Raw genomic sequence first — 21,917 nt, forward strand, 5'->3', positions numbered from 1 at the left:
TGATCTGTGAGAATTGCTTAAGAAACCATGTTTACATCTGTGAAAACTGAACATGTCTGAGTTGACTACAGGTCAGAGTTAAACAGTTACAGTACAGTACACACACTATTAAACAAAACATCTGAATGAAACTGCTTTAATTGTCCCTTGACTGACATCATATGCATTTGGAGTGTTAATATTTATGTATCTATCACCTGACCTGTCACTCCCTTTTAAATGCCATGTTATGTAAGGTTATGTAAATGTTGTCACAAACAAAACAAGTTGATGTGCAACGTGTCTGATCAACCGTATGATTCTGGCTGTGATTAAAGGCCCAGGAATGTCATAACTGTGTTTACTTTTAAATGTGGTTTCAGATCCACCTGCCTCACAAGAAACCAGGACACACACACACACACACACACACACACACACACCTTTCTAAATGGGGACATTCCATAGACGTAATGGTTTTTATACTAAAACTGTATATTATCTCCCCTTACACTAACCCTAATCCTAAATCTACACAATGCCCATCACACACACACACACACACGTTTACTTAGCTATCTAAATGGGGACATTCCATAGATGTAAGGTTTATACTGTACAAACTATATATTATCTCCCCTTACACTAACCCTAATCCTACCCATCACACACACACCCCTAAACCTACCCATCTCTCTCTCACACACACACGTCCCCTAAACCTACCCATCACACACACACACACACACGTTTACTTAGCTATCTAAATGGGGACATTCCATAGATGTAATGGTTTTATACTGTACAAACTATATATTATCTCCCCTTACACTAACCCTAATCCTACCCATCACACACACACACACACACACACACACACACACACACACACACACACACACACACACACACACACACACACACACACACACACACACACACACACACACTAAACCTACCCATCACACGACCCCTAAACTTACCCATCTCTCTCTCTTTCTCTCTCTCACACACACACACACACACACACACACACACGACCCCTAATCCTACCCATCACACACACACACTAAACCTACCCATCACACGACCCCTAAACTTACCCATCTCTCTCTCTCTCTCTCTCACACACACACACACACACACACATTACCCCTAATCCTACCCATCACACACACACACACACACACACACACACTAAACCTACCCATCACACAACCCCTAAACTTACCCATCTCTCTCTCTCTCTCACACACACACACACACACACACGACCCCTAATCCTACCCATCACACACACACACACACACACACACGACCCCTAAACTTACCCATCTCTCTCTCACACACACAGACACACACACACACACGACCCCTAAACCTACCCATCACACACGCACACACACACACACACACACGACCCCTAATCCTACCCATCTCTCTCTCTCACACACACACACATTTCTGCATTTTTACATTTTTAAAAAACCTTTAATTATTTTATTTTTATACCGTTCCTAAATGGAGTTTTTTTTGTTGTTGAGATTTTGGTCACTTCTGGGTACAAATTTGTCCCCGAAATATATTTAAGTAGGTACACACACATGCAGTGTGCACTAATATTAGCAGAAAAGGAAGTAGGATCTAAGCAAACAAAACGGCTTCAGTTTCAGTAATTTGCATCACACTTTGACCAGTGTTTGTCACAGACACATGACGACACGCATGCAAACACACCATTCTTTACTGAGCTTCAGCAGCAATTACGAGTCTTATCAGCAGCAATATAAGTCCTAATGATTTAGAAACTACTGTGTCAGAGATTTCCATATACGAAACCTGATCATAAACTCGTCATAAACGACTAAATATACCCAGCAAGAGAAACTTAAACACTAAATCGCTGACCAGTAAAAATGGTTGTATGCTTGTATAAATGGCACTTTTACCCGGAAGTGATAAACATCAACAAATAAGGTTAATCTAGGAAAGCGTGATGAGTTGCCATCATTAATCTTCTGTTGGGTGCGTTATCAGTTTCCTTGTGTTGCAAAAATGACAAAGACTTCTCATTATTACGAACATGTTATGCTTTAATCTTAGTTTAAATGGTTCTCAGTACTCAGTTAGCAGCATATAGCTTAGACATTTCTCCTTCGGGTCACTGAAAAACAAACCAGTGACCCTTGAGATGCACCTAAACTACCAACGTGAATGAATCATATCCTATAAAGTGCAGTGTAAATGTGGACACAGAGTCATGTTTTTTGGTTTTGTGAGATTCAGCCCTGAAAAATTACACCTCAGACGGGAATAAATGACCAGATCGTACCACTTGCTGGTGTCATGAGGTATGTTTGAACACTTCATGCTGGTTTAAGCTCATCTACTGGTCTACAATAAGCTTGTACACACCACTAATGGCAATCGAAAACAAGTTAATCTTGTAATTTAAGCTCGTCTAAGTTGTGTTTCCCAGCAGGCAGATGAACTCCGTGGGCAAAAGTATGTGCGCACCCCTTTATAATAAGTCTAATCATTTTAAATCTTAAATCTACAATGACATTCTGGAAATGTTCAATAGTTTTGGAGGATGCTCGTCTTATTTTGCCAAGTAGCGCATGTTCCTGGATCAGGAGCAGCCAATCAGATTTTAGGAATAGGTCAAATTATTTGTTTAGGGTTCATAATTTCACACTGATTTGAGCCATGTTTAGTAATGTTTGGGTTTAGGGATAGAGATATGACAGGACATGTTGGTCTTAGTTAGAAAAATACACAAGGATCATCAAAAAATGTCTAGTCCTGAATATCTTTGGGACGAGTAATCCGAAGAAGGACGAACTTCCTACTGTCTTAATGCCCCGGGATCTGAAATTAAACAAGCATGTGTGTGTGTGTGTGTGTGTGTGTGTATGAAGTTTGGGTGCTCACATACTCGTGTCCACGTGGTGTATGTGGGATGTTGTTATATGGTCTGACATTTATTGATAAGGGAAACTGATAAGGTGAGTCTGCTTTGACCTCTGAAGACAGTGTGGCCAAAGGATGACATTTCCTCCACACGCCGTCATGACTGATGTCTCGTGGCTCCGGCGTCAAACAGTGTCCTCAGCCAGAGAGATCAGTGTGAAGCTCCTTATTCTTACGCACTTCTGCAGCATGAACCTCCTGAGGGGAGAGAGAGAGAGAGAGAGAGAGAGAGAGGGGATAGAGAGAGAGGAGAGAGAGGGGGGGGGGAGAGGAGAGAGAGCGAGAGAGAGAGAGAGAGAGGGGGGGGGGGATAGAGGAGAGAGAGAGAGAGTGCAAGCATGATCAATATGCTGTAATAAATTATAAATAATAATAGTTTTGCAGTAACCAGGGTGGAAACTTGATTCTCTTTGTTATTGACAGTGAAGCACACGTGTAAGCCAGTTACTCCAGAAAAACAACATGCAATAGGAAGTGTGGAAAGTTCAAGCCCATAGTTCATTCAGGTCATTATTATTATTATAGTTCATTACTTCCTAAAAGTTCCTAAAAAATTATTTCCCTTTTTTCTAGACTTTATTTTTTTGTTGGATCCAGGGCTTGACATTTACTGGTTTTGCTCGCCAGCCACTGTGGCTACTGGTTTTATAAAGTTGCTATAGCCACTCAGGATTTTCACTGGCCACAATTTTGACACCGATGCCATAGGGGAAAACTGGCATACAGATATTGATATTAATTCAAAATTAGAATATTGTGGAAAGGTTTTCATAAGCTGTAAGCCATAATCATCAAAATTATAACAAATAAAGGCTTGAAATATCTCACTTTGCATGTAATGAGTCTATATAATATATTAGTTTCACCTTTTAAGTTGAATTACTGAAATAAATGAACTTTTGAATGATATTCTAATTTTTGTACAGTAAGACCAGGAATATGGATTAAAACAGAAAGACAGTATCGTGTCTCAGACGCTGCTTGAGAGCTTTGAGACGGGCCATGCGGTTTTCCACGCAGTTACACTGAAAAGGTCGCGCTTGACGAGTCAGTGTGTACAGATGTGCGGAAGGAGGACCATACACACATATTCAAATGTCTTTGTGTCAGTTTATCGTTTAAAATGCCCATCTCGTGTGTGTATCCTGGTGTTGTAATATTAAAAAGCATAAAAGAAAATGTTCGTCAGGACAGAAATGTTTTACTTTTCACAGAAGCGTGACCTTTACAACGTAACTGCGTATTACGTGACGTCACGAACGCGCATCACAGAACAGAGCAAGGCGAGCGCTTGTGCTTATAAAACTTCAACTTTTTTATTTATGTTTGAAATGCCGATGGTTTCGCTAGATAAGACCCGTATTCATCGTCTGGTGTCGTTTAAAGCCCGTTGAAGCGGCGCTGACACTGTCATCTGGACCTTGACCCGTTTGGGGCCCATTGACGTCCATTATATGGAGAAATGTGTTCATCAAAAACCTTCATTTCTTTTTCCACTGAAGAAAGAAAGACATGGACATCTTGGATGACATCGGGGTGAGGAAATTATCAGCAAAAGTAAAAAAAAAAAAAAACTAATCCTTTAAGACAGAAAGTCTCACCTTCTCTCTCAGACGCTGCTTGAGAGCATTGAGACGGGCCATGCGGTTCTCTTTGATCAGCTCCATTTTGTGGTTGAGCTTCTCCTCGGTGATCTTGCTGTAGTTGTTGTTGACCTCCTGGGCCTTGTTGAGCACCTCCTTCTCCCGCTCCCGCTTCTCCGCCAACTGCTTCAGGACCTGCTTCTCCTGGGACTGCACAGAGAAGTGTAGCACGAGTAGATGACACGGCTACTGTGAGACCGTGAGGAGAAGCTTCTCTGACATGTGAAAAGAGGCCAAAATGTGGGACAAAGTCCTGAAAACATCTCAGCAGCGATGGAGACGTGCAAAAGAGGACCGTTGGTTATCAGATGGCAATACAATAGTACTAACTGATTACCAGATTCATATCTATTCAGATACCTATCAGACAGTTACCATTTTGTCCATTTAAATGGGGAAAAATCAAAGATAACATCAGTAAATTATGGAGTCCTGCATCCTCCGTAAACAAGCTACAGTTAGTCCAAAATGCAGCCGCTAGAGTTCTTACTAGGTCAAGAAAATATGATCATATAACACCGATCTTATCATCTCTACACTGGTTACCTATTAAGTTCCGTATCAATTACAAAGTATTGCTACTGACCTATAAAGCCCTAAATGGTTTAGCTCCTGTGTATTTAAGAGATCTTCTATCGCCATATAATCCATCGCGCTCTTTAAGATCGCTAAATTCGAGGCTTCTGGTCGTACCTAGGATAACTAAGTCCACTAAAGGAGGGAGGGCGTTTTCACATCTAGCTCCTAAACTCTGGAATAGCCTTCCTGATGTTGTCCGAGGCTCAGACTCGCTCTCCCAGTTTAAAACTAGATTAAAGACGCATCTCTTTAGCCAAGCATTCACATGATGCATCTCATACCTTTTATACTACAGTTAAATCAGATCAAATGCATTCATATTATGAACAGCAGCTACGCTAATTATTTCCCATCTGCCTTTTTTGTTGTTATCTCGGGACGCCTGTCCCTATAACTCAGAGTTCGTCAGCTCCAGTTATGTATCCAGCCCCTCATGGAGACTTCAGATGCCCCAACGCCTGTGATGAGACGACTCGACGCCTGTGAAGAGACGACCCAACGCCGGCGATATGTTATGCCCTAAATTTATGATTAACTAACTATTTTTGTTTGTACATTTTTGAAATGCATTTTCTGTGAAGCTGCTTTGAGACAATATGTATTGTGAAAAGCGCTATACAAATAAATTTGAATTGAATTGAATCTATTCACGATAAAGACCACGAGAGGTTCCATGGGTGAACATTATGAACAAAGAACCGTCGTTATTTCCAAGCATTAGGTGTTTTTATTAATTGTGTCCACATTTAGTTGTGAATGGGGCGTCCCACACTGCCTGATCCACGCCGGCATTTCTCCCCTCGACTTTTAGGCTTCGGGAAGGGAAAAAATTCCACGCCAGCGTCCCAAACTTTTAGGATACGGGTATCAGATTTGATCAACATGGCTTATGCTGTGACGGCTCTTCCTGCTGAAATCTTATCAAACTTTTATAAAGCAGCAAATAAAGTGTCGGATAGAAGTAGGCAGAAGGGGCTCAGTGTGCGTTCGAAGACTATATTCAAGACATACCGGAGAAACACAAGCAACAACAAGGCATCCAAATAGAGGCAAAAGCATAACGGTCACAGTCAAAAACTGACCCACCGCATCATATCCTAATGGAGACGGAGACTGGGACTCACAATATCAGGAGCAACACTGTTCATGCAGAGCTGGTCTCTATTCACTTCTATAATCGTTATTACAAAGCACACGGACTACGCGAGTATAAAGTTGTGTTTATTAGCAGCGTGTGCTAGCGTATCAACAATTAGAGTAGAGAACCGAAATCATAAACCAGCATAAAACTGTGTAACTAGTGTAACTTCACAGTAAGGTTAAAAGCTAAATGTATCTTAGAGCACAAAAGTGTGTTGTTGATCTTGAGGGGTTTCGCTGACTGAGGACGTCCACACAGTTTAATCCAAAGACGACACTTGTCAGGATTTGATGGTTTTGGGAAGGGAAAAACGGACACCCCCCTCCAACCTCTCTGGGAAACACGTATCTGTGTTACAAACGCCCCAGGCACAACGCTTAACCATATTCCTGATAAAACTACGACGGTAATAGCCTGCCGAGACCAAACATACGAGACGCCGGTGTTAAAGTCAATGGAGCGCTGTGGAAAAGTGTCGGACCGGTGTGGAGCTCGTTCTTGGCTGCGCTGTGATTGGTCAATCTACATTCAAAAACAGAAGTTCAAAGACAATATTCTAAAGATGGCGGCGTGGTTGTTTCTCTGGCGCATTAGGTCTATACGTAGGCGTTTGTTTATGTGGTGTTCCACGGATGGATAATGGCGTGATCTTACCCTGCGTCTCCCCTCGGCCGCTTCCAGCCTCCTCTGCAGCTCCCCCAGCGATGGCTCCTTCTTCTGGGCTGGCAGCGCCAGGGTCTGGGGTCTCTCTGGAGGAGACGGGTCAGTCGGACTCTTCAGGATGACCTCAAACGCCTGGCCAGAGGATCGCTTATTCAGGGACTTCACCTCCATGTCTGCGGAGGGAAGATGAGGACAATGAATGTGTGATCATTGGAGCTCTTCGGGATAAAAAAAATAAATAATTGTATTACTTCATCGGAATGGTACGAAACTTGGTAAAGGTTTTGGCACTTGGTATGTGGACACACAAAAATCATTCAAAAAGGTTAAATGGTCCTGAATAAAATAGTCACACTTGTGCTCCTCGCGGTCAGAAATGAGCGCATTGGAAATGAATGGGAGACGAGTTTCCTCTAGTGGAAGCGTTTGGTACTGCAGCCGAACTAAATCTGACTGAAAGCTCATTGTTTGAGATATCAAGATCAAATTTGGAACACAACTTGTTTAGATTTATGGCTTTGATTTTCTTGCATTTTTAGAGTAAAACTTGTTTTTGAAAATATAGATTTCATATCACAATTGAAAATAGTATTTTTTTGTTTTCATAACAATAAATGTAAAATTCTGTATAATTTTTTTAAGTTCACTTTTTAAAACTTTTTTCATTTCATCAATAATTTGCCAAGTGTCGTCTTTAAAAAGAGATCAAACTTAAGTCAGTGCTTTAAAGCATTCAAGATTTATGATTTCATTTTCAGGTCTAAGCTTAAAACATGAATAAATGGATTATAAATACAGCGTAAATATCATGTAGTACCATAAAATCCCCTAAAAATACAAAATATTAAATAAAAAAACATGATCAAAATAAAATATAGTACATTCCTGTCATTGAAAAAAAACAAAAACTGTTTTTTTCATTGTAAGGCCTCCAGTTATTGACTTTTGAAGCTCCCACCTTCAAACTGGCCGAAGGTGTTGGGATGAGGCTGGGAATACAAACAAGAGCAGATGAGAGACAACACCGACATCTCTCTCAGCTTCTCAGAGTAGGCTGCGAAAGAAAGGAAGAAAACAGTGATATATATGCATGTGGAGGAGAAAGAAGAGACATCTTTGTACTGCATACTACGATCCGAGAACTAGCTCTAACCTTGAATACAATTTGGGACAGATAGTTACAGCTGTGTAGACATAATAGGATGGAACATAAGAAATATTAACACTTCGATAAGGTTAAAGTCCCCCTGTGGTGAAAATCCAGCTTTTAAATGTTGTTTATTTGTCTATATGGTGTTTTTAATACGCTTAAACCGTGTGTAAGTTCATAAGTGGACAGCATTGCTGAGTATTTTCTGCTTAAAACTGCAGTGAACCAAAGACAGTCTCAAAAACACGGTTTGAAATCGCTGGTGTTTCTGACGTCACACACTACCTTGACCAATCAGATCAACGTGTGATCGTCAACCAGTGGATCTCTGAGTGAGGGAGTGGAGGCGGGGCTCATTTGCATATTCATAGAACCACGCATACTAAATTAGGCAAGGGTGTCGAGTTACATTCAAGCTATTTTAAGGCAAGAAAAAAAAAACGCTTGAATACCTATTTTCGGTGATCAAAGGTGAGTTTTAAGGGATGACATGATTGACCACAGGGGGACTTTAACTACATTAGTTAACATGAATTAAGCATGAACACACAGACCGCACCCTCGACCTGATTCATGCATTATTGATCTGTTCACCACAGCACATGTCAGCAAAATAATTCCCTGTGTGAGCTTGTGTGAAGGTGACCTGTGTGTCATGATCATGTGTGACACAGATCCTCAACAAGACTTGATTTGAAGAATTAAAAATCGCCAACACTAACTATGAGCAAAAGAGTCCAAATGTGTGCATGCATGCAAAAGGGGAACTTTAATAATAATAATAATACATTTTATTTGTAATGCACCTTTCTCAAACTCAAAGCACTACAGCACTACAGCATGCATGTACAGAACTAAATAAATCAAACAAGGAGAAAAAAAATACACAATATATATATAATATACAGTAATAAATTAAAATCTTGACTAAAAAAATGCGTTTTAAGAAGTTTTTTAAAAACAATCCACAGAAGCAGTATTCCTAATAGATGCAGACTTTATGTTAGTGTTTATTACTATAGCGAGTTCTTCAGGCGTGTGCATCCTAGCCTAGCGGTTTGGAGTGTGTGTGTGTGTGTGTGTGTGTGTTTATCACACACGAGCTGAAAAGAGAGGTGACTTTGTAAGAGAGCTGAGATAGCAAAGATAACTCAAATCCTGCTGCATCCGCCGGACATTACAACCCATCACATGATATTACTGTTATTTATATAACTATTCAGATCCAAAACACAAACGCTGCTCAGGGTTCTTTACAAGGTCTCATCAAAGACAACACAAGATGATCAGACTATAAGTGTGACCCTGGATCACAAACCCAGTCTGGAGCCGCACGGGTATATCTGTGGCAATAGTAACTATACATTGTACGGGTCAAAATTATCCATTTTTCTTTTATGCCAAAAATCATGAGGATATTAAGATCATGTTCCATGAAGATATTTAGTAAATGTCCTACCGTAAATATATAAAACATGTATTTTTGTGAGTGAATGCAGCACAATCGTGAACATAAATGCACAACTTTAAAGGAGATTTTCTCAATGTTTACATTTTTTTGCTACTCAGATTCCAGATTTTCAATAGTTGTGTCTCGACCAAATATTGTCCTATCCTAACAAACCACACATCAATGGAAAGCTTATCTATTCAGCTTTCAGATGATATAGTAAATCTCAATTTCAAAAAATGTACCCGTCTGCTTTTGTGGTCCAGGGTCACATCTAGTGGATGAATGTGTTTGAATGTGATCTAGACGGTCTCATCTACAACATTGCGACACATTTTGCTGCACTGCCGCTACCCTCCAAATGAACCCGGTTTTTATTGCGCAACATCTGCAGTGTTGAGCATCATCAAGTCTTGTTTAAACACAAATGATCCGTCTATTAATGATCTCTACAGACTCCAATATCATCATGCTTGGGAAAGGACATGTTCACTAACACCAATGTCATGCAAAACATCACTGGGAAAAACCCCAGACGAGTCGATTCTCTCGTGCGATCTCATGCAAAACTCTCTTTATCCTCTCTGTTCTGGTTCTGGTTCTGGTTCTGGTTCTTACCTGAAGCCGTGCTGTCCATTGTGCTGCCGGAGGGATGCTGAGCCGAGAGATGAAGGGAATGAAGCACTGAAGGAGTGACGCACAGCGATGCTCTGTATTATCAGGGGAGGAATGATGGATGAGAGGAGGAGGAGGAGGAGGAGGACAAGAGATGAAGAGACGGGAGAGAGAAACGGCGAAGTGATGTCGGTGACGAAGCTGGAATATTATCAGATCCAGAGATAAACTGAGAGAAAAAAAGACAAAAATAAAGTGATGTAGTGCCGTTGTCTTGGAAACAAGAGCTATTTTAACTCTAATCTGATACTTTATGCAGTTATGTGAAAACTAAAAATCAAGTTATTGTGGTTGAGAAAAGTTCTTGCAACATTTGATTTGGTATTTATATTTGATATGCATAATTACAGCGCAAAAATAAATAAATAATATTTTTGCCTCGTTTTCCAGCACAAATATCTAAACATTTTTAAATCAAGATGTGTGTTTTTCAGTAGCAATGACTTGTTTTCTGACAAATTTATTGAATTATAATAAGTTTGTGCTTAAAACAAGAATGTGAGTCAATGGTTCAGAAAACAGAAAAAAATTAAGTAAAATATCATATTCTGACCCAACTGGCAGATATTTGTTCTTGTTTTAAGCATAAATGTGCTTAATATTGATATTTAAATATTTTATAAATTATAAATGTATCTTTATTTAAGAATGATTAAATATTTGCACTGGGAAACTAGACACAAATACAGTGCATCTTACTGTTACCTGCTGTGTCTGGTACATATTTCTAGATATTGTTGTGTTTTTAAACGGACTACTGTAGGTCCAATCGATGAGGTACTAACAAAATCCATAACTCATCGACAAGACAGAGGACGGATTGGGTTCAGTCCCGTGACAAACCCTCAAGACGACATCTTACCGTTTCCAATCAGCGATCGACCTGAAGCCGACACGTGCGTGCATCAGACGGCTGATATTACTGTGAAGGACCAGCTTGTAATTTAACATGGGAATAACAATAGAAGCACTGTCTAGTTATTTTCGAATGAGCATAAAAAAAAAAGAAGATAAAGCCCTAATAGCTTTTTTTGGTATTATATGCTACTTTAACATTCCTAGAACTTGACCCTTCGCAGGGAGCTTGATTGACAGGTGATCTGACCAATTATACTTCGCCATCCGCCATTTTGTCCGACAAAGCAGTCAGGAGAGTTAGTAGATTAACACGGGAGGATTTGAGCTTGAGAAGCGGAGTGTACTGACGTCTTTCCGCGGTTAAAACAACATTCCTTCTGATGTTCATTCATGTTTATTTGATGCTATAAATGAACTAGAAGGAAGAGATGATCGGTTCACGAGCGGCTTTAGCTGAGGCGACACAGCGATCTGACACACACATTAAAGAGGCACAAAACGGCATTTATTGTTTACATTTCTTTTAAAAAATTAGCAAATTTGAAAGGTGAGACTTTGTTTAATATGTTTAATTACAAAAGTAACCTGGTCTGTGTCTGTCAGTGTGTTGTCAGTCTCCTCTCTGCTCCACGATGTGTTTTTCACTGCATGAGAACATGGTGTGTGTGTGAGAGCGGCGTAGCTTGTCGGACATAGCGACAGTAACTAAGGAGGGCGGGTCTTTGCGAACGGTCAATTTAACAGTTTAACGGACAGTTCAGTGCAAGTCTGGTATTTTTTTATTTATCTGGCAAACATACAAATCAACAAAATTTTGTAGAGAAAAAGCTATTTGCAATTGCAATTAGGTGGAAAAAATGTTAACCCAAGATACTTGATTTAAGAGAATTTCTTAGTTTTGCTAAACCATTGTATAATGTTGCTGGTCAATTTGATAAAATTACAATACAAATTTGAGTTGTTGGAAATACTGAAATTGAAATTGTGGAACAAGTGCACAAAATTTCTTACGATTTTGATGTTCGCGGGTCAATTTGTCAGTTTCTAAACCACTCTCTGATGGTATTTAAATGTAAATGAATGCATTTGACACAAACTCTTATCCAAAGTAATGCGCACATTTTTATTAATTCAAGAATGCTAATTTCACTGGGAATCAAACACATGATTTTATTGTTGCATGATCTTCAGACAAGCACACAAAAATAAAACAGTTAAAATAAAATAAAAATCTATGTTTAATGTTTATAATTTTCCTATTTGATTTTAAAACAATAGTTTTACTCATGTAAAAATTTTTTGTTATGTGTGAGAAGTATTAATATTACTTTTTTTTTTTTTCATAGTTTGATTTGTGAATTGTATTGAATCCAATGAGGGTAAATTTGTCTCGCAACATATTATCGTACCCAGAATTCGAACATAATACAAGGTTTTCCAGTTAAATATTTCATATTTAAAAACAAGACGAAAAAAAAAAAAACTTTTTTTTGCAGCGTAACCAAAAGTGGCAGCTCTAATATTCAAGTTCCCTTCCAGATTCACGGATGCGCTGTTACACAAGTCTTCATACACAATTCATGGCCGAAGCCTCAGCTGAAGGGTTGCGTGCGAAGCCCGGCTCGATTTAGCCTGCTGTCCTAAAACAACCGCACAAGGGAACAGCCGGATTCAAGCAGTTCAGAGCATCGTTCTCAAGCACTCATACACACATAATGCACTTTAAAGGTACGATATGTAAGAATTTTTTAATACAATTTCCCAAAATCACTTGCACAGTGTGATATATTTCCTGCAGTTGTGTACTTACAATATCCCAAAAGTTCCCAAAGATTTTTAATAATACTTTTACATAATGGCTTGCCCCTGTTCACTTGTCACTTACGTAATATCCGCGTTATCCCTGGTTTCCGCTCGTACTGCCATCGTAACCATGGCGACAGACGTGGACAACAGCGTAATGTTTAGCGGTGCTCACGCTGTTGTTGTTTCGTTCAAACATTATGAAACTATGGCAAGCAGACTTTGGGATAAAAGGAGAACTAAAACGAGGATCAATATCAGCGTGGCGTTTTCGAGCTAGCGTACACGACTAACTTCCACTCGACAGAGACCCTCTTACATGTGCTTTATTAGACAGGTGAGCAAATGTACATAAAACTATTTAATGTTATATAGCTCAAGATGATGAAATGTGAGAATATGATCAGTATGTTATTCTAATGTTGATCTAGCTTACTGCTAATCTCATACAGACACACTAACACACAGAATAACATTATAACTTTAACACACTCAAATGCAGTTTAGTGTGATAGTGTAGAGCGAGTGAGACAGCGCTGCGTTACCTCACGAGTTTCATTCGTCTAATAAACTGTCCTGTGAGTATTAATACAGTAATTGCGGGTAGTTCGGTAGAACTTATTCCTTTATATCCGCGGGACTCGCGTGTGGCGCTGATATCTGTCTCTCATTAGCAATCGCGCCCTGCTTCACACCACAGTCATGATATAAACATCAACATATTCACTCATCCATAAACATTATTAGATCCATCACCATGACGACAAGATCCATAATTCCGCTTAATGCGTCATCAACCTACAGCTTTGTTATTGTAAGAGGTTAGCGACCCCTAGCGGCAAAAAAAGTACATATTGTAGCTTTTAGACTAAGTGTGAGATATCTGAACAACTACATATGAACATTAGCACTAATGATGCTAACATCACTGATTAATCATATAACATCTGGGAATGTTGACAGATCAGGGGCTTTTAGCGCAGAGAGAGGTGGCATGTTAAACATCATATTGACACACACACACACACACACTCGCGTATGATTCATTAGAGAGGTCACAGATGTGATGCACGCCGCTGTAATAACATTCATAGCATGAGCTAATATTGATTCACTGTTGCCTTCATGCAAATTGCATTCAGCTTAGACAAGAGAAAAATCAATAAACCCAGTCCTGATGGAACAAGGCATTTCCTGGATTTGTAAGGGTTGGGAAAACATCTGTCGTGCAAATTAAACCGAGACACAAGTGCTTTATTTCTCATCTCTGCTGTTTATTATATAATTGGTTAGTAACTAGAACTAGATTTTGAGTCTTAAAAACAACACCTCTTGAAATTCTATACTAGGAATGTCTTCATTATTTTAGTAACTACAGATGAAACTGGAAAAATTTGAATATTGTGCAAAAGTTCATTTATTTCAGTAATTCAACTTAAAAGGTGAAACTAATATATTATATAGACTCATTACATGCAAAGTGAGATATTTCAAGCCTTTGTTTGTTATAATTGTGATGATTATGGCTTACAGCTTATGAAAACCCCAAATGTGAAAAGATTTCCATAAGCTGTAAGCCATAATCATCAAAATTATAACAAATAAAGGTTTGAAATATCTCACTTTGCATGTAATGAGTCTATATAATATACTAGTTTCACCTTTTAAGTTGAATTACTGAAATAAATGAACTTTTGCACCATATTCTCATTTTTCCAGTTTCATCTGTATTGATAAAAAAAAATGTTTTTAGCAGAGACGCTTAAAACTCATCAGAAATCAAGACTAAAGGTGTCAGTTCAGCATATAAATATCTACAATGTCACAGCATAGATATCAAACATGAGGTCTGCAAGAGCATCATCACTTACATGTCCTCAGAACAACTGCATCCGCTATGCATTTACAGAAATCCACACACACACACACACACACACACACACACACACACACACACACACACACACACACACACACACACACACACACACACACACACACACACACACACACACACACACACACACACACACAGTTCTATGTGATGTCTTTCTGTCTGGGAGGGCGGTGAATGTTCCGGATCACACATTTGACCATCCACTCAATGCCGTCATTCACTCCCTCCCTGAAAAACACAGAAAACACACACGCTTTAATCAGCCAGCACAACCGGTCGAGCACATGTTTAGAGCAAGAAGTAACAGTACAACAATTATCTTCTTTATCTAGCATTACATGCACTAACATAAAAAAAGCAAAAAAAGAAGCATTTCCTTAAATATACTAATTTGCAACAGATTCAAAAACTGGCCCGATCTTAAGGAGACATAACGATGTAATTAAAATCACTGCAAACAGGGTTCGTACAGACACGATAAAATGAACTTTAAGGGCTTTTCAAGCACTGATCTTTGGGTTTTCAAGGCCTACAATCAGAGATCTCACTTATCAAACAATATATTTACAAAGTAAATAGAGGAAAATAAACTGATAAAACTAAATGGTACAAATAAAGCGCAGCACACATGCATGAAAGGATATTATGATGACAAAGATATCACTTCCCTTATTCAATTTGAGGACAGGCAAATTCAATGTTGGTTTATTTACAATTTACAACAAAATAGCAAATATACAGTATTAATATAATATTATGTAATACACTGAAAAAAAAAGATGTTGGATTTACATGATTTAATCATGTACATCGATTTGACACGACTCAAAGTTACATAATTTATAGCACCTCTACATATTAATATTTATTTTATGTCAGTGCAATATGTAATGGTCAAAATAATTAATTATACGATTTGCATGTATATATATATATATATTTAATGTATATAATTTAAGATTTTTTTTTATATATATATAAAATATTTATATGCATGTGTGTGTATTTATACAAATTAATAATACACAGTAAACATATATTATGTAAACACAAACTTTTATTTTGGATGTGATTAATCGTTGCACAGCTACTTTTCTAGTTACTTGAAAAGTAATTTGATTATGTAACTCCCCCAAAACTGCTTATCGGTCATGAACAACACAGTTCCACACACACACACACACACACACACACACACACACACACACACACACACACACACACACTAATAAGCGAGGCGTACCCTGATAAAGCACAGCAGGGCTGCACCAGACAGTCTCTCTTCCCGATTTTGGGAGCGCAGTCACTGAAAGCCGTCTTAATGTCGGGGACAGACATGCAGTTCTGAGGAACACAAGACAAAGCATTATTACAACGGAAATGAAGGAGCACAGCGCCACCTAGAGGCGTGACCGTTCCCTGACCGTTCACACACACGTCTATCAGACGCAGAGTTCATACTAGTGATGGGTCGGTCATGAACGATTCGTTCATTTTGACTCGGGACTACAGAGTTGTCTCAGAGAGTGATTTGTTCATTTTGTGTGCGCAACCATAGATACACATAATAAAGGCTAGATGTCTTACGGCAGAGTCTCTAACGTCATCACCGGCGGCCATCTTGTCACAGTCAAGCTTTCTGGCGGGCTCTGTGGTTCCTGGTGTAAGGCGAGTGATCGACACGAACACAAATACTCTTATCTCGCTGAAATCTTGACGGATTTTCAAACGGTTTGGTTTCTTACAAACGTTATGAACGTGGCTATAATTCTGGATGCTTGAACATGTTGAAATATATATTATAATTATTCATAAGCATGCAGTGTCATAACTACATCTCTGACGTTTATAACAAACCAACCCATTTGAAAATCGGTAGAAAATTGAGCTAGTTATGGTTATTTAAAAAGTACATCCACCATAAAATTTCAATTTTTGACTGTGACAAAATGGCCGCCAGGTGCGGACGTCGACCTCCATTGGCCAGCAGCGCGGATGAGACATCTAGCCTTTATTATGTATATCTATGTGCGCAACACCCTATGGGTTCAGTACCGAATACAGAAATGGTTAGTTCACCTCTCGAGTCTTTCATTCTTTAATTTGTCACGTGATGAACGAACGACTCAAACCCGAAGACTCAAAAGATGAACTAATCAATTCTGTATGCGGTACCGACTGCACAGCTCAGCCTATACGGGGCTGTCACGTGATGAACGAACGACTCGAACCCGAAGTCGATAGATTTGAAACGTGAACTAATCAATTCTGTATCCGGTACTACAGACGGCACAGCTCAGTTTATGAGGAGAACGGGATGAACGAACGGCTCAGATCGGGAGGTAGACGAACACACTGCATAGCCTGAAGACCCAGATCAATTAATGAATCGTTTCTGTTTCTCATAATTTGGCCTTGCATTGCAAATTTTTTCTTCTTCTAAATGCGATCAACATTTGATGTGTTTGGGGAATTTGGCTCACATGTATTTTTTAAGGCGAGACACGGCAGGCAAAAACATCGGGGTTTTTTCACTGGTCAATTTTGAGATTTTGGGATATTTGTCTTCAATAACATGTCTTCTTTCAGACTTGTGGTAAAAAAAAAAGGTCCAAAATACACATCTAGGTCTTTATTTTACTACACTGTGTCTGTTTGTGTCTGTAGATTTCTCAGAAATTCAACAAAAGTTGGCGTTCTGAATCATCATGATCCGCGATCTCTGTCTGCACCGTCATCTCACACACCGTTAGAAAGCTCTCTCACTCCTTTACAATGCAGTCGGATCAAAATATGGTCATTTCCTTTTTATCAGCAACCAATCGTGAAAGTACAATGGGCATTTAACTCTAAAAGCGAAATTGCATTGGCTGATGTCAATTTCTGACAACGTGATTGGTTCAGATGCATCACGTGACGCGCTCTGACATTTACATATGTGTTTTTGACTGTTTTTCTGCTCAGTTGAAGGCCATAAATGCTGTTTATAAGTTTTGATGTGATTTAGGTGGATTGTATTGTTGTTGCTAATGATTTGATCAGATATTGTGTCTGTAAATAGTCTTTCCACTAAAGAAGTATGAACTTTTACATTACAAATCTTAAATGCCTTTTTCTCAAAATTATTTTTTTGTCATTCTCCAGTATAAACATCTCAGTGTAGCACCGATGTACACCAAACTCTCCAGTTACACACTTAGCAGTATTCTGAAGATATGTTCAGAGGGATTTGTTAATAAATCATTCCTGGCCTGATTTATGTGACATTTGAATTTAAAAAATATGGCGAAAATTGAATTTTTAAGGCTATGGACAGTATATTTTGATTTCCTAGGTCATGAAAGCATATATCCTGAAATCCCTCTGAACATCTTTTTTCATCTTGTGTGTAATCAAAATGAAAAAAGAATTTTGCACCTGGTTTTATCATATGATCTATCTACCGAAAATATATGCAAAATTCCACATATTTAATGAGATAATGTCTAATTTGCATAATTAAACATACAAATTTCAAAAAACTTGTAATACATTTTTTTAATGAACTTGTGTAAGTAATCAACTGAGGAAGTTTCATGGTGATATCTATTATTTTAAAATTTTACCCTATTCACCTGTAGTGTCTGGCCTTAAATTCATTCTGCTGAAATAAACGAAATGACTCGGAAAAAAAGATTTGTTCATTTTGATGAACGAGATTCAAAGATCCGAGTCAGTAAAATGATCCGAACTTCCCACTACGAGTTCATACCTCGACGTCTTGCTTGTTCGCCAGTACGAGAAGAGGAACTCCTTCCAGAACTTCACTGCTGATCATTTTCTCTGCTCGACGGGAACATGAAGTCAGTTCACATTAGACAATAGTTCAACTTTTGGTATAAACTGCCCAAGATACACCCGATTAGAAAGTCAACCTTTATTTCTATAGGGCTTTATACAACAGGGAAGCACAGAAATAAACAAAAAGCTACTATAAAGCAGCAACAGAAGACAATAGTGTCGCAATTCAGATCAATAACGGAGTAGTACTGCAAAATTATATGTATATGCATAAAATTTTGCCAACAATTTCATTCAGTTTTGTTCGTCACTTACAGTGTAACCTTTTTTTTTACTGGAAATCATTATAATACAATAGGTCTATATGATTTTCTTTAATGTAATGTAAAAAATTATATTTATTTATTTATAATATTATTAGTACCATTTACAATAAGGTTCTATTATTCTTGAAATCATATATAATAATAACATTTATAATAAAATAGGTCTATATGATTTACTTTATTGTTGTGCAAAAATGTATAGTATTTATTTATAATATTATTGGTAACCCTTTACAATAAAGTTCCATTATTTAACATGAACTAACAATGAAAAATACTAAATCTTAGTTAATGTTTATTTCAACACTTACTAATATATTATTAATATCAAAAGTTGTATCTGTTAATATTATTTATCGGTAATATTATTCGAATACGGTGCAAAAGTTAATTTATTTCAGTAATTCAACTTAAAAGCTGAAACTAATATATTATATAGACTCATTACATGCAAAGTGAGATATTTCAAGCCTTTATTTGTTACAATTTTGATGATTATGGCTTACAGCTTATGAAAACCTTTTCTAAATATTCTAATTTTGAATTTGGGGTTTTCATAAACTGTAAGCCATAATCATTAAAATTATAACAAATAAAGGCTTGAAATATCTCACTTTGCATGTAATGAGTCTATATATATTAGTTTGACCTTTTAAGTTGAATTACTGAAATAAATGAACTTTTGCACCATATTCAAATTTTTCCAGTTTCATCTGTATATGAAAACCCACAAGCTTTCATGTCATATGAAGGATGAGCTTTGAATATCTTTGTGTGCTTCATAACCATGTTTATATTCTTTATTCTTTACTCTCTGCCAGATTATGAATCTCTCCAACACACAAAAAAAAAAAAAAAAATTTATGGCATTTCTTCAAACTTCTTCTTAAATTTCCTTTATTTTGGATGGCACAATATGACTGAAATTTAAGTAACTGTGATTAGATCAGAAAACCACTATCAATAATCAATAGTGACAGGCCCAAATCTGCTTCTGACCGCAGTTTCTGTTTACAATGAAACTATCCGAGCATCTCTTCTGCTGAAGTCAAACAGGTTTTGTGTGCGTGATATGAAAAATGCTGCTGATTGTTCAGGTTCTGATTGATTCCTCATTTTAGTATAACTCACCGAAAGCCTCCTTCGACTCGCCCAAGCGCTCCTCGTCGGTGGAGTCGATGACGTAGATCACACCGTGAGATTCTGCGTAGTACTAAAAACATGGTAAATATGACATTACAAACAGATTAGTTGCGTTCCTGTCTTCCGTAGTGGATAATGCAAATCTTCCAACGACAGCATCAGGATCACATTTTTTTTTAGTGAACGTGTGTCACCTTGTCCCACAAAGACTGTAGTTCTTCTTGTCCTCCAAGATCCCAAAACATCAGACGAGCTTTTCCCACATCGATGGTGCCGACTGAAACAGACAGACAGGAAAAAACAAGTAAAACTACTGCTATGTTTATGTGTGTTGTCTTTAGTTTCACAGCATGCATTACTCACTGTTGAGGCCGACTGTAGTTGTGATCTTCGAGAGGTTCATGCCCTTGTAGTTTTTACTGAATTTTGTTTTTGTTTGTTCCAGAAAGGTCTACAATATTCAAGAAAAGAACACAGATTTGTCTCAAAACTAATGAGCTGTCTACCTAAACTGCACTTTTGAGCATCATATCTATTCTAGGAACTAAATAAGCAGCATACTAATACAGAAACAGTGTCATAAACATAGTGTGCAACCAAACTAGTGAGAATATTAGTTAACTGCAGTCTCAAATTCTTAAAATTTGATGAGCACCCTAGCTAGACACCACTTTCCAAGTTGCCTAACTTAGGTTATTGTGCATCATAAGCCCAAAAACTGATTTTGTGGGACTGTTTTAGGCGTGGACTATTAACTACTAGTCTTACCGTTTTCCCTGCATTGTCCAGACCGAGGATCAGGACGCAGTACTCGTCCTTCTGGAACACATATTTGTACAGACCCGATAATAAAGTGTACATCCTCGATAACAGACTATTTGCCAACTCACATCACAAACACAGCTAGCTTAGCTTAGCTGCGGCGCTAAGTAAACAACGTCAACAGTCACGAGCTCTAGTGAAGATTACGATAGAGAACACGGTGTTTTTCTTCATATAAATGCAAATATGAATTCAGTGAATCAGATGTAATTCGTGAGACTCTGTTTTGCTGTTTATGTCCATGTTGGCAGCGGTCAGTAATAAACGCTTCCTGGGAAGTTGTTGGCGAATTTTGGTGCATTGTGGGAAATGTAGTTCGCGATCTGTTCGGTGGCAAAGACTGAAAGATCGTTTAACAACACTATTCTTTAATTATTTCACCATAGTAATTATACTACACCAAAATATATATTCATGACATCCAAAAATAGCTTGCTGCACTGTGACACCTTCAGTTAAAACTCATGAATTATAGTTTTCAGGTGTTTTATTTGATAGAGAATATAATAAATCAATCATAAAAGATGATACAGCTGGTTTACACTTTTAAACACATTAATAAAAGAAAAAGCCTAACCCTAAAATCACACACAGAAAGACATAAGACACAAGTGATGGTGTGACGACCCCTTATGGACTTTGGTCGTCACTGCATATAGCATAACGTAAAAGATAGATAGATAGATAGATAGATAGATAGATAGATAGATAGATAGATAGATAGATAGATAGATAGATAGATAGATAGATAAGTTAGAAACTTAAATTAAGGCTAATTTTAAAGGCCTATATGAAAATATGAAATATGAAAACTCTAAGAAAAGCCTATATGAAGGGATTTTCTGTATTAATTTTCTACAAGTACTTTACCTATATTTTTTTATTACCCATTTAATTTTTTTGCGTTTATTGGTTGAAGGAAATGTCGATAAACTTAACTTAATTTTCTGCCAGAACATTTTCCTACTGGGTTGCATATATAAACATATATAATTTCCTTTTATTCTTTTGGATTTTGGTGTGAAATAAGACCCG

General features: G+C 37.9%; 2 protein-coding genes across 3 annotated transcripts; both read right to left on the minus strand.

The window, feature by feature from the left end:
- Window positions 1–2,049: 2,049 nt before the first annotated feature.
- On the minus strand, window positions 2,050–14,895 carry stmn3 (stathmin-like 3). Of its 2 annotated transcripts, none has more exons than XM_079627790.1 (6): window positions 14,786–14,895; window positions 10,197–10,422; window positions 7,937–8,032; window positions 6,970–7,151; window positions 4,554–4,745; window positions 2,050–3,150 (listed from the first exon to the last, which is right to left on the minus strand). In XM_079627790.1, exons 2-6 carry the CDS (start codon window positions 10,213–10,215, stop codon window positions 3,091–3,093), a joined length of 549 nt encoding a protein of 182 aa, XP_079483916.1. In that variant the 5' UTR covers window positions 10,216–10,422; window positions 14,786–14,895; the 3' UTR covers window positions 2,050–3,090. The 2 variants fall into 2 exon arrangements, with proteins under 2 accessions (XP_079483916.1, XP_079483915.1); XM_079627789.1 differs by lacking the exon at window positions 14,786–14,895 and adding an exon at window positions 10,959–11,337.
- arfrp1 (ADP-ribosylation factor related protein 1) lies at window positions 14,175–21,211 on the minus strand. The gene is made up of 7 exons (XM_079627788.1): window positions 20,829–21,211; window positions 20,424–20,511; window positions 20,255–20,337; window positions 20,049–20,130; window positions 18,563–18,633; window positions 16,055–16,155; window positions 14,175–15,039 (listed from the first exon to the last, which is right to left on the minus strand). The coding sequence occupies exons 1-7, from the start codon at window positions 20,919–20,921 to the stop codon at window positions 14,952–14,954; spliced, it is 606 nt and encodes a 201-aa protein (XP_079483914.1). The 5' UTR covers window positions 20,922–21,211; the 3' UTR covers window positions 14,175–14,951.
- Between the last annotated feature and the right edge of the window lie 706 nt (window positions 21,212–21,917).

This window comes from Phoxinus phoxinus (genome assembly GCF_949152265.1).
Source record: "Phoxinus phoxinus genome assembly, chromosome: 11".
NCBI classification, from domain to species: Eukaryota; Metazoa; Chordata; class Actinopteri; order Cypriniformes; family Leuciscidae; genus Phoxinus; species Phoxinus phoxinus.

Bases quoted from the DNA above. Each gene is read 5' to 3' on its own strand.
- stmn3 (XM_079627790.1), bottom strand. The intron at 7,152-7,936 runs GTGGGAGCTTCA...TTCCCTCCGCAG, and splicing joins CACCTTCGGCCAGTTTGAAG to ACATGGAGGTGAAGTCCCTG. The intron at 3,151-4,553 runs GTGAGACTTTCT...CTCTCCCCTCAG, and splicing joins AGCAGCGTCTGAGAGAGAAG to GAGGTTCATGCTGCAGAAGT.
- arfrp1 (XM_079627788.1), bottom strand. From the start codon at position 20,921: ATGTACACTTTATTATCGGGTCTGTACAAATATGTGTTCCAGAAGGAC. The intron at 20,338-20,423 runs GTGAGTAATGCA...TGTCTGTTTCAG, and splicing joins AACTACAGTCGGCCTCAACA to TCGGCACCATCGATGTGGGA. The intron at 20,131-20,254 runs GTGACACACGTT...CCATGTTTTTAG, and splicing joins TACAGTCTTTGTGGGACAAG to TACTACGCAGAATCTCACGG.